This window comes from Squalius cephalus (genome assembly GCF_949319135.1).
Source record: "Squalius cephalus genome assembly, chromosome: 20".
Classification (NCBI taxonomy): Eukaryota; Metazoa; Chordata; class Actinopteri; order Cypriniformes; family Leuciscidae; genus Squalius; species Squalius cephalus.
Window position 1 is genome coordinate 23,609,351 of NC_137141.1, and position 15,103 is coordinate 23,624,453.

The window sequence follows — 15,103 nt, forward strand, 5'->3', positions numbered from 1 at the left end:
TTGATCAAAGGTACAGTAAAAAGAGTAACACTGTGAAATATTATTATAAAGTAAAATGTCTATGTTATATTTTAAAATGTAATTTATTCACGTGGCGGCAGAGCTGAATCTTCAGCAGCCATTCCTCCAGTCTTCAGTGTCACATGATCCTTCAGAAATCATTCTAATATGCTGATTTGGTGCTCAAGAAACATTTCTTAATATGTTTTTTGTGGAAACCCTGATCCATTTTCTAGGATTCCTTGACGAGTAAATATGTCAAAAGAACATAATTGATTTAAAATGGAAATCTTCGATCAATTTAATGAGTCCTTGTAGAATTAAAGAATTAATATATTTTAAAAATAAATCTTACTGACCCTAATACAGTTAAATACAGCACAATACAGTTAAACAACATGAAATTGTGGCCTAGTCACAGTTTTAAAGGGATAATTCACCCTCATGTTGTTCCAAACCTTTACGACCTTTCTTCGGTGAAAAGGGAGATGTTTAGCAGAATGTTTAAGCTGCTTTTTTTCCCATTCAATGAATGAACCGTTTAGCTTTTCACTTTATGGAGTCATTCAGATTTGGAATGACATGATGAAGAGTAAAGGAGGAAAGGTGAACTAGGCCTATTCCTTTAACGCTAGATAGATGTGTCCCAAAAAAGCACGATAAACGACAAAATTGTGTCTCATAATATCAGTGCATTTATAGTTAACGTGATAAAACGGTTAAAAATAAAACACGCCACTTAAAACCACGAACGAAAATGACAAGACTATGAAATGCTAAGGTAAAGCAAGCATCCGTGTAATAAAGAACATAATACCAGAGAGAGCTGCAGGTGAAAAGCGTAACACAATACATTTCAGACTGTTAGTTTAGAGCTGAGAAGCGTCAAGGCAATACGGATTCTTTGAATGTATTTGCGCTGCAGGAGATCTCATAACAAAAATGAAAGAGAACTACTGTAAGAAGGGGAATATCACCTCTTTCTGGCCTGACCTTTTACTAGAGGAAGGCATGTGTGACTACTATAGGTCATTTACAGGAATAAAACACCATTTCAGATCATGTGAACATATGATGAAGGTGTGATGGGTTAAAAGTGATGGGGTTGCTTTGTGTGAAAACGCAAAGGAAGAAGTCAGGCTTATGTCATCGTATCAGACACCTTCTGCTTTCAGAAAAGAGCCTGCTCCAACTTTTGTTGAAATCAAACCCCAAATGCATGTTCCCTGTAGTGTATCACAACACTTTACTGTGTTATTCTGAGAGTGAAACTAAGCTGGATTCAAACGGTCTCGGTTTTGATCTGCACACAGCAGCACATGTCGGACTGTTTTAGATGTTCAAGCTGGCTTTTTTTTTTTTCGAAATAGAGATCGAAAGATAATCAATTTGAAGGATATTTACACTTTCCTAATCTATCAGTCTTCACTTTTTATTGATAAATGTAATGTATTCTTCAAGGTAATTATATTATTATGTTACAGTCACAATTTGTAATCAGAGCTTGTGGCAAAATCCACTAGTGCAAAACTTTTTTAGCATTAAATATAACTTAACACTTAGGCCTACAACTCTAAATTTACAGAGATGTTTAAAGGTTTGGGGTCAGCAAGTTTTTTTCTGAAAGAAATGAATGCTTATATTCATCAAGGATGTATCAAATTGATCAAAAGTGACAGTAAAGACATTTATAATGCTAGAAAAGACTTCTATTTCAAATAAATACTGTTCTTTTGAATTTCCCATTCGAAGAATCCTGAAAAAAAAAAGTCTCACGGTTTCCACAAAAATCACTTAACTGTTAAATTAAGCAGCACAACTGTTTTCAATATTGATAATAAGAAATGCTTTTTGAACACCAAATCAGCATATGATATCTGAAGGATCATGTGACACTAAAGACTGGAGTAATGGCTGCTGAAAATTCAGCTTTGCCATAAGCTTGTAAAATATATTCAAATATGATACAGTTATTTTAAACTGTAATAATATTTTTAAAAATTTGATCAAATAAATGCAGCCTTGGTGAGAGTAAGAGACTTCTTATAAAAACATTAAAAGCTTTTACCAACCCCAGACATTTGAACGGCAGTGTTTCAGATGGTTATTATTATTAGTTGACACTATTGATACAGGCTTATTAATAGAATCAAAATACTGCGTTTTATATTTGGATGCTTTTGTTTTTGGTAGTTAACACTGTGCAAAAAAGCATACATAAAACAATTATTAATGATCACTTCTAAATAGCTTACCTGTTGTGGAAAATCAATAGTAGTAGTGTCAGAAGTATTGAGTTTAAAAGATATATATGTTCTGATTAAATATGATATGTAAGACAGCAGTACACCCAGTCTCATAAACTGCATCCAACAGTGGAATACAGTATGCCATCATGGTTTTTTCCATCTCAGTAGCGTACAGGCCTAAATCATGCAAGAATTTTGCAAGTTAGGTATTGCCCCCAAGGAATAAGACCACAGAAGATTAAAGAGCAGAAAAAAAAAAACTTGAAAGATCACACTGTGTGAATGCTATACAGGCTTAAGTTTATAGACCATACCTCCTTTCTATACAACAAAGCCTGTATAAAACATGTGGAATTTATAGACCCTTAACTTTAAAATCATCTCATTGATGATCATAATAAAAGCAGAGTAAAAAGTAGGCTACACTACACACATACATGCAAAGGTGAGATCATCTTCATCTACCATGGATTTGGAAAACAGCTGTACAGGATCTAACCTGTTAACATATTGATAGCTTTGTTACATGTTTCACAACTTGAAGAATCGGAGCCCAAAAGAGCCCATATTTGTCCTGGAGACGTTTAAGAGAGCAGGTGAACATCTCCGATCAAAGCAGGACACACTTTAAACACTGTAGGTGAGCCCATAGACTTTGGGTTTGCCTAATCTTACCTTTCACTAACATGAGCTACATGTCATTTTACATATGGATCTGTGAAATAGCCATCCACTTACATGAATCAGTTGATCAACGATCTCGTCCGATGATCCAACCGTGTTTCTCTGAAGAATTTCACGAATGGAGCCACAGATGGTCCACTCATATGACAGACACACCGAGACAACAACGTCCAAATTCACGCGGCCACAGCTCCGTCCTCGCTTCTCAAACAGGCAACAACGGCCATAGGATCAAATCGGGTCATTTTGACATCGGAATGTTCCAAAAACGGCTCGGTTGAGGTACACGAATAGGTAGAGAAGCCGCCACTGTGGCAGTGTGCTGTTGATTGCAAGCCTAGTAACTGGAAAGCCCCCTTGGTCTGACTTCCTCAGGAAATCCCCGTCATGAAAAAAATTGTAGCTGGTTGTAAAAGGACGCCATAGAGAAAGAAAAGACAAGCGATGTGGCGTCTTGCCACTGGGTGGCGCCAGAGCTCATTCCAATATTTACACAATCGCTTTCACTTCAGCGGCTCTTTTCCACGTGTTTCTGCTAGGTGATGAACTGTAAAATGCTTTTCTTACAATACTGTTCAAAATTATTGACATATCAAGTTAGTTAGAATCTAATTACAAAGAATCTAACCTAGGCTAGAATCTAATTACAAAAAAAATCACAATATGGATGAGAGGCTATTTTTCCCACCAGTAACCCAAAAATGTTTGTTTCCCTGATGTCGTTTACTGTATTATTCAAGTGTTTATAATTATTAAAATCCTTTTAATTACATCAAAGTTATTATTACAATATTCTATATAGAGAGAATTTAGCAAATTCCTATGCTTTACCTGTTCTGAACCACCAATAATCTTCCAAGCTTTTTAATCACATATTGTAACTAACGATTAATAACTTATAATGGATTAAATATAACAAAATGTGGTGTATATGGGTTGAATAACACTCAATGCATTTGACTGTATAAATCCCTTAGGTTTAATATATATGGGCCACAGTTCATGACCACATTAGCTCCCACCCACACACACAGACACACAGAATTTCACCCCAACCATGTACATGTTATCTGCACACAAAAGTTTAAAAGGAGTTCACACATGTTTGGTACCATTACAGTTATTAGAAGGGAAAAAGTTGGTCGAAACAAGTGAGTGCGCATGTATTTTAAATAACTTATTCCATTTCCAATTAAACATACAAAAGAAACAATATGAACTCATCTACCATTGATTTCCAAACAACATAATAATTAAGGACGTATTGAAAAACATCAAGCATGGAATAGTAGAAATTTAGATGTGCTGCCATATTTTAAAATTCTTAACTACACATGGCAATCCATATATGTTTAAACCCCCATTAGAGGGTGAAAAGCTTGACCTTCGCATGAAGAAGAGACTGTGCATGCATGCAAAACACAGTTTGAAATAAGATTTTAAAAATCTAAGCAAAAAAAACAAACAAAAAAACAACTCCCCATTCCATTACAACACTTTGCTGTCTGTTCTTACAGTCATCAGCCTCGGCCAAGAAACATTTCGAGATAAAAATGCATTTCGAATACACCATGTACAAGGGTCCATGATTAAACATTATATATATAATGACCTAATACTAAACCAATTCACTTGAACAATTTTTATTCTCATTTCTTTTTTAAAAGAATAAAAATGGTATTACATTTTTTAAAATTTCAACCACACTGGCATTTCATTTTATATATACAGTGCAGTTCAAATAATTCAATTTTATGCAAATAAATAGCTTAAAATTCCAACCAGACATCAACTAAAAAACTAAATAATAAAAAAAAAAACCTTTCAAAATAACAAATCATATAACTAGATAATATGCTACAGTAATAAAAAAGTAACTGGAAAGGGATGTTGGATTTGGACCAGATCAAAATCCTATGAATATAATCAAGAAAAAGAGATGGTCAAGTGAGATTAAACTCCTTCAGACAAGAGATCTTTCAAGACCACAATTCATTGTTCAGTGACATTGGGATGGGTATATGGGTGTTTTATTCCCCCTTAACAGACCAATTACCATTTGCGGAGAACTGCTGGAGCACCAGACAGAAACTATACTTCTGTTGGCAGTGACTATAACAATGGTCCTAGTTCCTAGCTTAGTGAAGATTGTGCTCCCATGCGGTAGCAACTGTTATAGAGTCCCGGCTTCAGCAGGGGGGTGAGAGTTGGAAGGGCTGAGGGGAGGAATGTCCATTACGAAGAGGCTTCACTTGAGGCTGTTGAAGCCTTAATGCCTCTAACGCACAGCTGCGACATCAACTGATCTGAGCTCGTCTGACCGCTGTTGGAGAACTCAGGAAACTGAGGGGTTCTGTGTTTCCACTGCTGTGTGTTCCTGAAAAATATAATTTGATGATCATTCTCAAATGAGACGAAACCAGCTGCAGGAAAAACATCCTTCAATTAGAGCAAGAATTTTCAGCCTGACTGGAATCTAAGGCAAAATTTTGCTGGGAAAGCCCATTAACTAAGAGGCACTGATGGGAAATTGAGAGCAGAAGAGCTACTGACCTCTGTCTGGTTTTCTGAAGGCCCTGGGGTGGTCCCCTCTTCAGATGACACCTCCATCTTCTCTTCATCTATACCCTTGCGTCCCTCCACGCCGTGCTCGGCTTCCCACTCCTGCAGGACCTCGTCCAGGTTGAAACGACGCCGGTAATTCACAAAGAAGTTTTTCACTTGAACCACAGACTTGTTGCTGATCACATCAGAAATGGCTTGGAAATCCCGTCCGTACTTCCTTATAGCTGACAGAGGGAACCGGGGATTGACCAGAATTTCACTGCTTAAAACTTGTCATTTAAATAACCATTCTTTACCCAACAACGACTTGAGAAATGTGGCCAAAATTACCTTGTACTGCAAGCAGCTGCTCTTCTGTGGTCCAGCGGGTATTAAATTTCTGATTAGCCTGAGGAAAACAAAGCACATTTATATCTTTTAGTGAACAACATTCATGCATAAAAATGGTAAATATGGCCCTCTATGAAATATATTTGGTGGAAAAGAATTCTAAAGATGTGAATATTGTTACCTCAGATGGCCTGAACTCATCCAAACCTGTGTCTAGCTTTTCTCTGAGGGCACTATTGTGCTGTTTAATGCTCTGAATCTGTAACAAAAGATAAGGGTTATTTGCATCATTTTCAAAGTTCTCAGTTTTAAACGATAACGTACTTCTAAACTGCATCACTGTCTGTCAGATTTACTTCCAGCTCAGCCTAAAGTCTCACATATAAAACACTGAGATGAAAGTGATGTTGCTGAGAAGTAATAAAACTCTAACCTGTCGTTTTATGGTGACGAGCTCCATATCCAGCTGTCTCAGAACACTAACTGCGGCCGGGCCGCTGCTGGACATTGCCGTCACATCATCGGAGATTAAATGCATTCCTTTAGGAGGTTTCTTCTTCGCTCTATGTAGGTTCCTCCCAGCAAGCCCCTGTACCTCCTTCTTAACATGCATAGACTTCTCTGCGATATTCACTGGCTGCGGAAACACATAGAGCCATTTGAATCTTTGATTGATTTACAACAAGTTTATTAATGTAGATTTATATATGTACAGAGAATGAGAGTTGCACATTAACAAAACAGCTTCAACAGATTAATATATATTTAGAATTGCACCTTCTGCACAACTGCAGGTTTTGATTCTTGTTTCTCAAGTCCAGCTGTTCCCTTTAAAAAAAAAAGATAGATGTCCAATAGGTTAAGTGTAGCAGCACTGATAAAAGTTACAATAATCTAAAACACAATACTCAAAAAAAAGAACAAAAAGAAGTTTTACACCCGTTATCTAATTATGTTAATGCATAACTTAAGACGTTATTGCTGAAAATCTGTGCATAATAATGTGTCCATTTATATTACCTCTTTCTTTTCATCTTTATTTGGTTCAATTTCAGCATCCCCTGGAGAGTTGCGGCCATTTTCTTCTCCTTCATCATCACTGCATGAAAAATAAATAAATAAAAGTTTCCAATATGACATTTCCTTTTCAACAATGACAATGTTGTTTTCTAAAAATAGACCATGCTAGCTTTCCATGACAGCACAATCTTTGATCAAGACTCTTAAAAAGCAAACACAAAAAGAGACAGCAAACATCCTATTAATATCTTCATGCCGACCTCTCCTCTCGATCTCTCTTCTGTTTGCGTGCATGGCGGTCCATCACACTCGTTTTGCTGCGCGTTTTCTTCCATGAGTAATAGAATCTAACCAGGCTTGCAATTGACTTGTCTGGAAGCTGGTACAAAGAAACAAACAAAAAAGTTTGCAAATCAAACACATCAGCGTTGGAAACGTCGGACATACCATATTGACACATTATTATTCATGATCAAAGCTGACACTGATTCAGTTGTAGTTGAGCCTAAGCATTAGAATTCAGGACTTGATTCCATTAATAATCTGGATTTCTGAGGCGCCTCATGTTTTGATTATCATTTTGTTTTGTGAAGCTGCTGATTCTCTCAAGTACATGTTTTATTATAATGGTGAGAGTGGTTTCAGCCATCTTACTCACCATCTGCTGGATGCGGTGAAACGTTTTTCCGTGAAAGCTGAAACCCTGTTCAAACAGCACCTTGTCTTCAACTGTCCACTCATCTGGAAAAGGAGTGAAGTTGGGAAGATCTGCCAAAGATTTTTCAATGTTGTGTTTGTGCCAAAACAGCATGCCCAATGCCTGTTAAAAACAGAAAGCCACATCATCACCGACATTTAAGACTGTTAAAATTAAAAACACACCTTATGTTTGATGCTGTAAGAAACATTCAACTAATGCAGTATAGAATATTCTACCTTATCTTATGAGTTACAATACGACACATCAAAAGGGTATTGAAAATTATTGATTGTGCCTACAAAAATGTCAACATAATCATTTTACCTGCTCCATATTGTACCCATGTTTTTCTTTGGCTATTGCAATATACTCATCCACTGTAACAAAAAAGGGACAAAAACAATCATCAGAACATGAATCAGAACAAATCAGATCAAATATATAAAACTAAAAACACTTGAAAGATAAATATTCATTTTACATATATAATACATTTCTTTGAATGAAAAATATCTCAAATGTATAGCCTCCTCAGCGCTACTGTGTGAATGATTTAAGCCGATGTTTAAAGATGAACTGTTGAATTTCTGTGCCACTAGAGGCACCAAACAGAATTTAGGAATAGTATAATACCATACTACTAATATTCTATGCAAACTGTAGAAAACTGAAGATATCTCACATACTATTTTTAAACTTAGAAAGTATTACAGACATCCCACCTCTCCCTGAAGGTCTGTGAGTCTCAGGCATATTAATAGCAGGTCCTTGACACCCACAAAGTATATACAATATCCTGGAAATTGAGCGAGCGAGAGAGAAGCCCTGTTTCCACCTGGTTTTGAGATGCATTTTCGATTACAAATGGCCAGCCGAGACACATTACCGTTTTACATGGCATTATCATGGGTTTCAAATGCTTCTCGTGACATTGCTTGCATTCGGATTTCCTATTATTTCGTCACTTTCAGCGTATGAATACTGTTGAATGAACAAACTTGTGTTAAGTGGATAACAAGAATGAATAATATAATATTCTGTTGTAATGCATCTCCTGGAAATTAGTTTTTGCAGGGTGGGATGTCTGGTATTATACTACAATACTACTACTACTACTCAACCTCTTTGAATATTTATTGGCTATCTGAACACAGTACTTGTCTTCCACTGGTGGGACAAACAGTCCCGCTCCAGACTCAAATGTTGGCTAATTATCCCATGTTGGCCTAAACGGACCAAAATTTTGTAAGCATTCACAGTTTGTGGAAATCACACTACAAATGTCTCTCCTTATTATGCTGTGTGAGTAGAAAGCAATTCATCAACAAAACAAATGACGCACTAAAGTATCAGAATAACACTGGGTAACATGATACAATTAAAAAGAATGCCAATATTTGCATATGTAGACGATTATGCTGGTTTATTATTTATACAGCCAACTAACATCCTCATCAATGACTCACATTTGGCCTCTGGTATGCTAGGATTTGGAAACCACACCAGCATCCCCAGATTTTCTCTCTCTTGGCTTGCCTTTGCTACTTCTGATGACAAAAAAAGACAGAAATTAGTGTATTAAACAAGAACACATCCATCTAGTTTGATTTTAAACTATATCAATTTTACTACTAATAGCAATTTTTCACTCAAAGGCCTTTTCCTACAAAGCTTTTAATACATCCAAGCCAAATCTTTAAACAATTAGGTAAAAGGGAAAGGTTAAAAAATAAATGTATCAAAAATGAGTTTAATGAAATTAGAATTAGAAGTTTTTTTTTAATGAACGCTCTTCAGTATGACACCGATCAGGTGCTCATTATCCTCACCTCAAGTTTCAAATATCAACCAGCAAAAGTTTTTCTTTCATCTTTTTGTTTTGTTTTAATATATTTATGAACTATAACTGACTACTTTTAATGTAGCTTGCCAACGAGACATATAATTAAATTATTGTTGTTGCTGAAGATGAAGGGCACTAAACGGACGAACTATTCCAACAACGAATAGTGTTTGAGGCTATTACGCCATCCACCCTGTTCTGTCAAAGAAGCTTCCAACACTCAAAAGTCACAAACCAGGATCATAGTCGGGAACAACTGCCTGATACTGCAATCCAACTCGCATCCCGCCCGCACCTTGAGAGCGACAAAAGAATAGATGAGATGGACTGATTACATTGACCAGAAGTGTATGAACTTGTGAAGAGGGACCGAGGCTACCACCGTGACTTACCATGCTCGTCATCACTTGAGGAACCCGAACTTCCTTCCTCCCATGAATTGTTACTGTTCCCATTTGAAGTAAAACTTTTGGCCGGATTATTTACAGAGTTTCTGCCCCTTCTTTTACCCGATATCTCAGTGGTGCCCTTCTCTAACATCGCAGGCATCTTGACAGCGAAACGCAAAAGAGCTTGAAGGAACTTGGGTTTGCTGGCTGCTCGCTATAGCTAAGCTAACTCAGCTCAACTGCTCTGATCTGAAACAAATAACACCGTCCTGCACTAATGCAAACTCCCCCAACTGGCCATATAGCGCTACGAATGCTTAAAAATGTGCATCGAATCCATAATATTTCCCTCAGTCGCAATAATAAGTGAAGTTTGGCTTTGGGAGCTGATAAAAGCACATTCGGCTGCAGTGCTAGCAGTGCGGCTGCTCTAGCGTTAGCTCTCTCTCTCTCTCTCTCTCTCTCTCTCACACACTCACACACACACTCACTCACTCACTCACTCACTCTCTCTGATTGACCTGCTTTAGCTAATGTCAGTTCCTCTTCAAGTCAGAAATGGTGCAAGCTTCTGCTTAATAAACGAAAAAAATATATACTCCAGGTCAAGCGTCAAAGTAAGGTTTGTCTAGAAAACATCCACGTGCATCAAAAGCAAGACAGCTATAAGCATCATCAGCTCACACTCCGTACTTATAGACTAGTTCAGTGAAAAGAAAACCATGCTTCCTTGAATGCAATAATGCATCCAAATCCATCTCCCTCAATAGCAAACAGTTGACATTTATTCCTTAAAACTAACAAGTAGCCTATCTATATTTTCATTAGTAGGGCCTATTTATTACCAGTAAATCTTCCAAGATTAGTGTCTTTTTCAGTTCCATTAGTAAACTATTGCTTTGCCGCTAGCTGTCCCATTCCCAGAAGTGATAACTTTTCTGTTGTTACTGGTAACAATATATATTTTTTTTTTTTTTGCAGAGCCATAACCACCATAGACACTGATCATATTTGATATTCTTGATGCTGCTTTGCATACTTATATCCAGTCATATTTATTTTACATTCAAGTCTATTTTTTAATCTTTATTTTTATTACTTTAATTCTGTCTTTTGGACAAAAACACATTGCCATTACCCAATGTTCAAGACACTTTATAGCCAGTTATACTTGTACACATTTATGAGACACCATCTGTCACAATTGTTAGAACTGGAATGCAATTGTCTAAAAAATAAAATAAAATGCAGGTATAGTTTCTATTCCAGAGTAGTGTATATTGATACTAGGAAAACTGGAGTATAGTAACTATTTGAATAGTGACTAAATAGCCTAAAGAACAAGTATACTGTCTAATGAATAGTAAATACTTAATAGTGAAACTGAAATATATTGGATTATTTACAAATAATTGAAATATTAAGTTATTAGATTACTATTTGGAAGGAATAAATGGCATGTATTTATATAATTTTATTTAAATGACTACAAAGTAATCTACAGGCTGCCAGTTACACTGCACACCCTTTGTCTCGTTGTTCTTGAAGTACTCGTAAAATACTGGTCTTTGCCATGTCTTTGTCATTATTAAGGCCAGTAATGGTGGCAGGTCAAAATAAATGTATACAAAATATTTTTATTGCAAATTTGGGGTGAGATCACACTGAGATCCTAAACATTAGTGGGATGGACAACTTAAATGCATATTTAAAGACATTTTAAATAATCAAATCCAAAACATCTTAAAATTGCGAAACAGTAAAAATTGCAGTAAAATGGCTTAACAGTATTGTTACACACATGATATTACATCTGACATACAGAATCAGATTTACATTGTGACATAGACAAAAGGTGGAAACCTCATTATGTCCAAAACCGCAACTTTTCAGGAAATGGATTTTTTTTTAATAAATATTGTGTTATCAAAGTTGATGTTGTGGCTTTATATGTGGTCAGACACGTGCATGTGACGTTATATTATTAACATTCAACAAAAATCAAGCTCAAATGGAGTTAGGGTTAAGGTTTTTAGGACCTATATGTGTTTTGTCCATCACAGCCGCATCTGAGGCCGTAAGAGCATCGCATTATGTTTTTATGAACTAACATGTTATAAAGATTATTGTATGTGGACACTAATTATTTTCTATCATGTGGACAAAATCTCTTGTTATAAAAGATGAAGAGCTTCGCACAGGCTATTTAAAGGGGCAGTAAGTGATTTCTGGAATCACCAATACAAACATGCTCCTACCTAAAAGGATTGCATCCCTACCTTTAGCTCCGCCCCTAAATTCAGGAACACACTATGCAACACAGGCACCTCCTCCCTGATGAGTACGCCTACTGCTGATTGGCTACAAGTGTGCTGTGTTGCTCAGTCCTGTCCACTTTCCACAGTGTTTCATCACAAATGGCTTACTGCACCTTTAAGACAGCCTATTGTCTATGACTCAAGGAAAGATGCTAGACTAAGACAAATTCTCCTTAAATACATAATATAATAACCTCTATATATAGTGTTTCTTGAGTAAAGAAAACAATGTACTTATTCAAAGAAACAGTTCTTTATTTTTCCCTTCCCTTGCATTGCAAACAAGCAGAGATGGTCCAAATTCATGCTGCACTTCATGATAGAGCGAGGCAGGGTGGAGTTTTGAGGTTTGACCAACAGTTTTAAGATCCAATGGAAATACGAGGTTCAGCCACAAGATCTTTTTAATACGTTTCATCGGTTAAATATTTGCAAAACCCACACAGAGGTAGAAGGTGACCAATAGACCTTATTCACGACAGCACCCTCTTTGATTTTTTTTAACAGGAATGAAAGCGAGGCTGTGAGGGATAGGCTTCAGTGTTTGTACTATTATTTAATGTGTTTTTGGATTGTTCTTCTGATGCAAAATATCTTTCCAAGGAATTTCAGTAGACAAAAAACTACAGACAACATGAGCTGTGGAAAATTATAGGCTAAGTGATCTAGGAGCTTATAGCTTTTTACAGCGGATATTATTTGAAACACTGTCTATCCCTCACAGCCACGCTTTCATACCTGTCATTGTGATGCTCTGAATAAGGTCTATAATGATTTATGAAAAAAATACAAAATATGGAGATACGTTTCTGCCCAATATTTAGCATTTTATTAATTTAGATAATGATTGTCTTACAATGTTTTACTAGCCTATTAGAGTGAAATAATAATAATAAAATATATATAATATTATATTCTCCTCATTGAAATTGTGTACCCCCCTGGACGTGCAATGCGAACATACAATGCATAAAATGCATAAAACCTATGCATAAATCCAGCCCTGCATATACCCTGATCATATAATCACAGTTAAATTTATATTATTTTACAAGAGATAAGCAGAAACGTTTTTAAACTGATACTACTACTAATAATAATTACAATAACCAAAGAGTAGAGAAGGTCTAATATAAGTAATGAAAAATGATTTAGTGATAAACGTATCCAATTTTTTTCCGAAGAAACAAACAAAAAAGCTATCATAACACTTATCCGCTAGATGGCGCACATGCTCCTCAACACACATCTCAGTCTCACTTTGTTTGATAAGGCTGACAGGCATTCCCATCGCGTCTGGAGTTCTACATTGTTATCGCACAGTTTTATTAATTTTGACTTTGACATACTTTTGCCCTTGACTTCTTCCAAAAGAAAAAAACGGGAAAAAATGAGCATGTTTATATCATTAATATAACCTCTCGAGGAAAGCAACTTAATCGTTTACCACCATAATAATAAACTTTTTTTTCAGACTGGCATGGTAAACAGATCGGGTAGATCACCCCGTGGAAGAGCGCATGGCTCGTCCTGTGGGATATTATGTAACAAGAGTCGTGCTGAATGTACTGAATGCGCGGGGGTCACTCGATATCGTCCAAACACACGCACACATGCGTTGATGAGTTCTACACTAATAAGGAATGGTTGGAGGCACTTTGTACCCTCGTGACGTGCGCCAGCATCCAATGGCAAAGAGCGCAGCGATATGCGCAAACCAATACGGTCTGCCCCAGTGCTCTGCATACAGTATATAAACTCTCGGATGAGTTTGTAGTGGGGTTTGAAGGCGGGTGAACGGTTTTAGACTCTATCGTAAGAGAGTACCGCCTTATTATTTATTATTCCGCCTGGTCTCCTGGGTTACATCTATATTCTGACAGATGTTTCAGTATCAGCTGTGGCTGCATTGAACACCACGAGAAATCCAAATAGCCCCCCCTAAAACGTTTAATATAACGGCGGAACTCACAATGCCTTTGGAACTGGGGATGTACGAGAGTCGCGCGGATTATAAATCCCCGAAACAATGCCAAAAAACCTCATTTGCATTTTATCAGGCTGTACGGGACCTGTTGCCGGTGTGGGTCCTGGAGGACATGCGGACAATGGAGGTATTTCATTGGGAAGAGGACGGACAGGCGTGCGCGTACTCCCCGTCGGAGGCGTTTCTGTACGCGCTGGTACATGACCACCAGCAGTACGCGCGCTATTTACTCAACAGGTTCTCCGCCCGCGCGCTGGAGATGCCCAGCAGAAGTTTCTGCTGCTGCCAGGCATCCACCACACCGCACCTGACCATAGCCGTCCGCTACAACCGCGTTAACATCCTGAAAATGATGATGGACACCATTAAAGACTTCACAGACTGCGAGAGACAGAGCTACCTGAACCGTCACGGATGCGTCCATACTGACGGCAGCAAGACCGCGCTGCATCTCGCGTGTGATCTGGTGCGTCCCGAGTGCTTGATTCTGCTGCTGGGTCACGGGGCCTGTCCTTACGCAACGGACCTGACAGGGAACACCCCCCTGGACTGTTTACTCGGACAGATTTGCCAGAGTGACTTTGACATGCGGACGAAGCGCGTCTGCCTCGGCTACCTCGTTTTATTCATGCCCACATTTCGCTTCCAGATGAAGAGACAGTTGCAGGACAATGCCGATGTGTGGAGGGGTCTTATAGGAGAGCAGGCCTTCCAGTTGCTCTCAGAATCATCACCTCCTTCACTGTTCGTTCAGGCCATGCAGAAGCTCAGCCAGTCCATTCCCAAAGAACAGCTGGACTCGCTGCCGGACTTTTTGAAACCCCTGGACTTCAGACTGGATCAAGTTTAATGTAATAAAGCACACTGCTTGACTCTATTGTTTCTTCAAATATTCAGGTTTGAGTGTATGTGACAAGCTCTGTAAATATGTGAATAGCTTGGTGTTGTACATTAGAGTACCAACATTATGAAAGAAACTGTACGATTATTAAATATATATATTTTTTTGCATTTGTTG

At 37.6% G+C, this 15,103-nt stretch overlaps 3 protein-coding genes across 4 annotated transcripts in view; 1 reads left to right on the top strand and 2 right to left on the bottom strand.

Moving 5' to 3' along the window:
* traf3 (TNF receptor-associated factor 3) overlaps positions 1-3,445 on the bottom strand; it is a 16,119-nt gene extending 12,674 nt beyond the window's left edge. The window contains exon 1 of one of the 2 annotated variants that reach the window (XM_079853827.1): positions 2,988-3,445. The gene's annotated coding sequence lies outside the window, so the exon portion shown is untranslated. The remainder of the gene's footprint in view (positions 1-2,987) is intronic. The other variant, XM_079853826.1, reaches the window with a different exon arrangement.
* A 443-nt stretch (positions 3,446-3,888) lies between these two features.
* Positions 3,889-10,454, bottom strand: rcor1 (REST corepressor 1). The gene is made up of 13 exons (XM_079853828.1): positions 9,784-10,454; positions 9,627-9,686; positions 9,015-9,095; positions 7,873-7,925; positions 7,507-7,668; positions 7,109-7,227; positions 6,849-6,927; positions 6,606-6,656; positions 6,262-6,465; positions 6,010-6,087; positions 5,829-5,886; positions 5,487-5,722; positions 3,889-5,310 (listed from the first exon to the last, which is right to left on the bottom strand). The coding sequence occupies exons 1-13, from the start codon at positions 9,938-9,940 to the stop codon at positions 5,269-5,271; spliced, it is 1,380 nt and encodes a 459-aa protein (XP_079709954.1). The 5' UTR covers positions 9,941-10,454; the 3' UTR covers positions 3,889-5,268.
* A 3,422-nt stretch (positions 10,455-13,876) lies between these two features.
* Positions 13,877-15,096, top strand: ankrd9 (ankyrin repeat domain 9). Its single transcript, XM_079852815.1, has one exon. It carries the CDS (start codon positions 14,072-14,074, stop codon positions 14,933-14,935), a length of 864 nt encoding a protein of 287 aa, XP_079708941.1. The 5' UTR covers positions 13,877-14,071; the 3' UTR covers positions 14,936-15,096.
* Positions 15,097-15,103: the final 7 nt, after the last annotated feature.

Coding starts and splice junctions, on each gene's coding strand:
- rcor1 (XM_079853828.1), bottom strand. CDS start 9,940: ATGCCTGCGATGTTAGAGAAGGGCACCACTGAGATATCGGGTAAAAGA. Junction 7,228..7,506: donor TTCACCGCATCCAGCAGATG/GTGAGTAAGATG, acceptor TCTTTGTACCAG/CTTCCAGACAAGTCAATTGC. Junction 5,723..5,828: donor GCAGCTGCTTGCAGTACAAG/GTAATTTTGGCC, acceptor TCCCTCTGTCAG/CTATAAGGAAGTACGGACGG.
- ankrd9 (XM_079852815.1), top strand. CDS start 14,072: ATGCCTTTGGAACTGGGGATGTACGAGAGTCGCGCGGATTATAAATCC.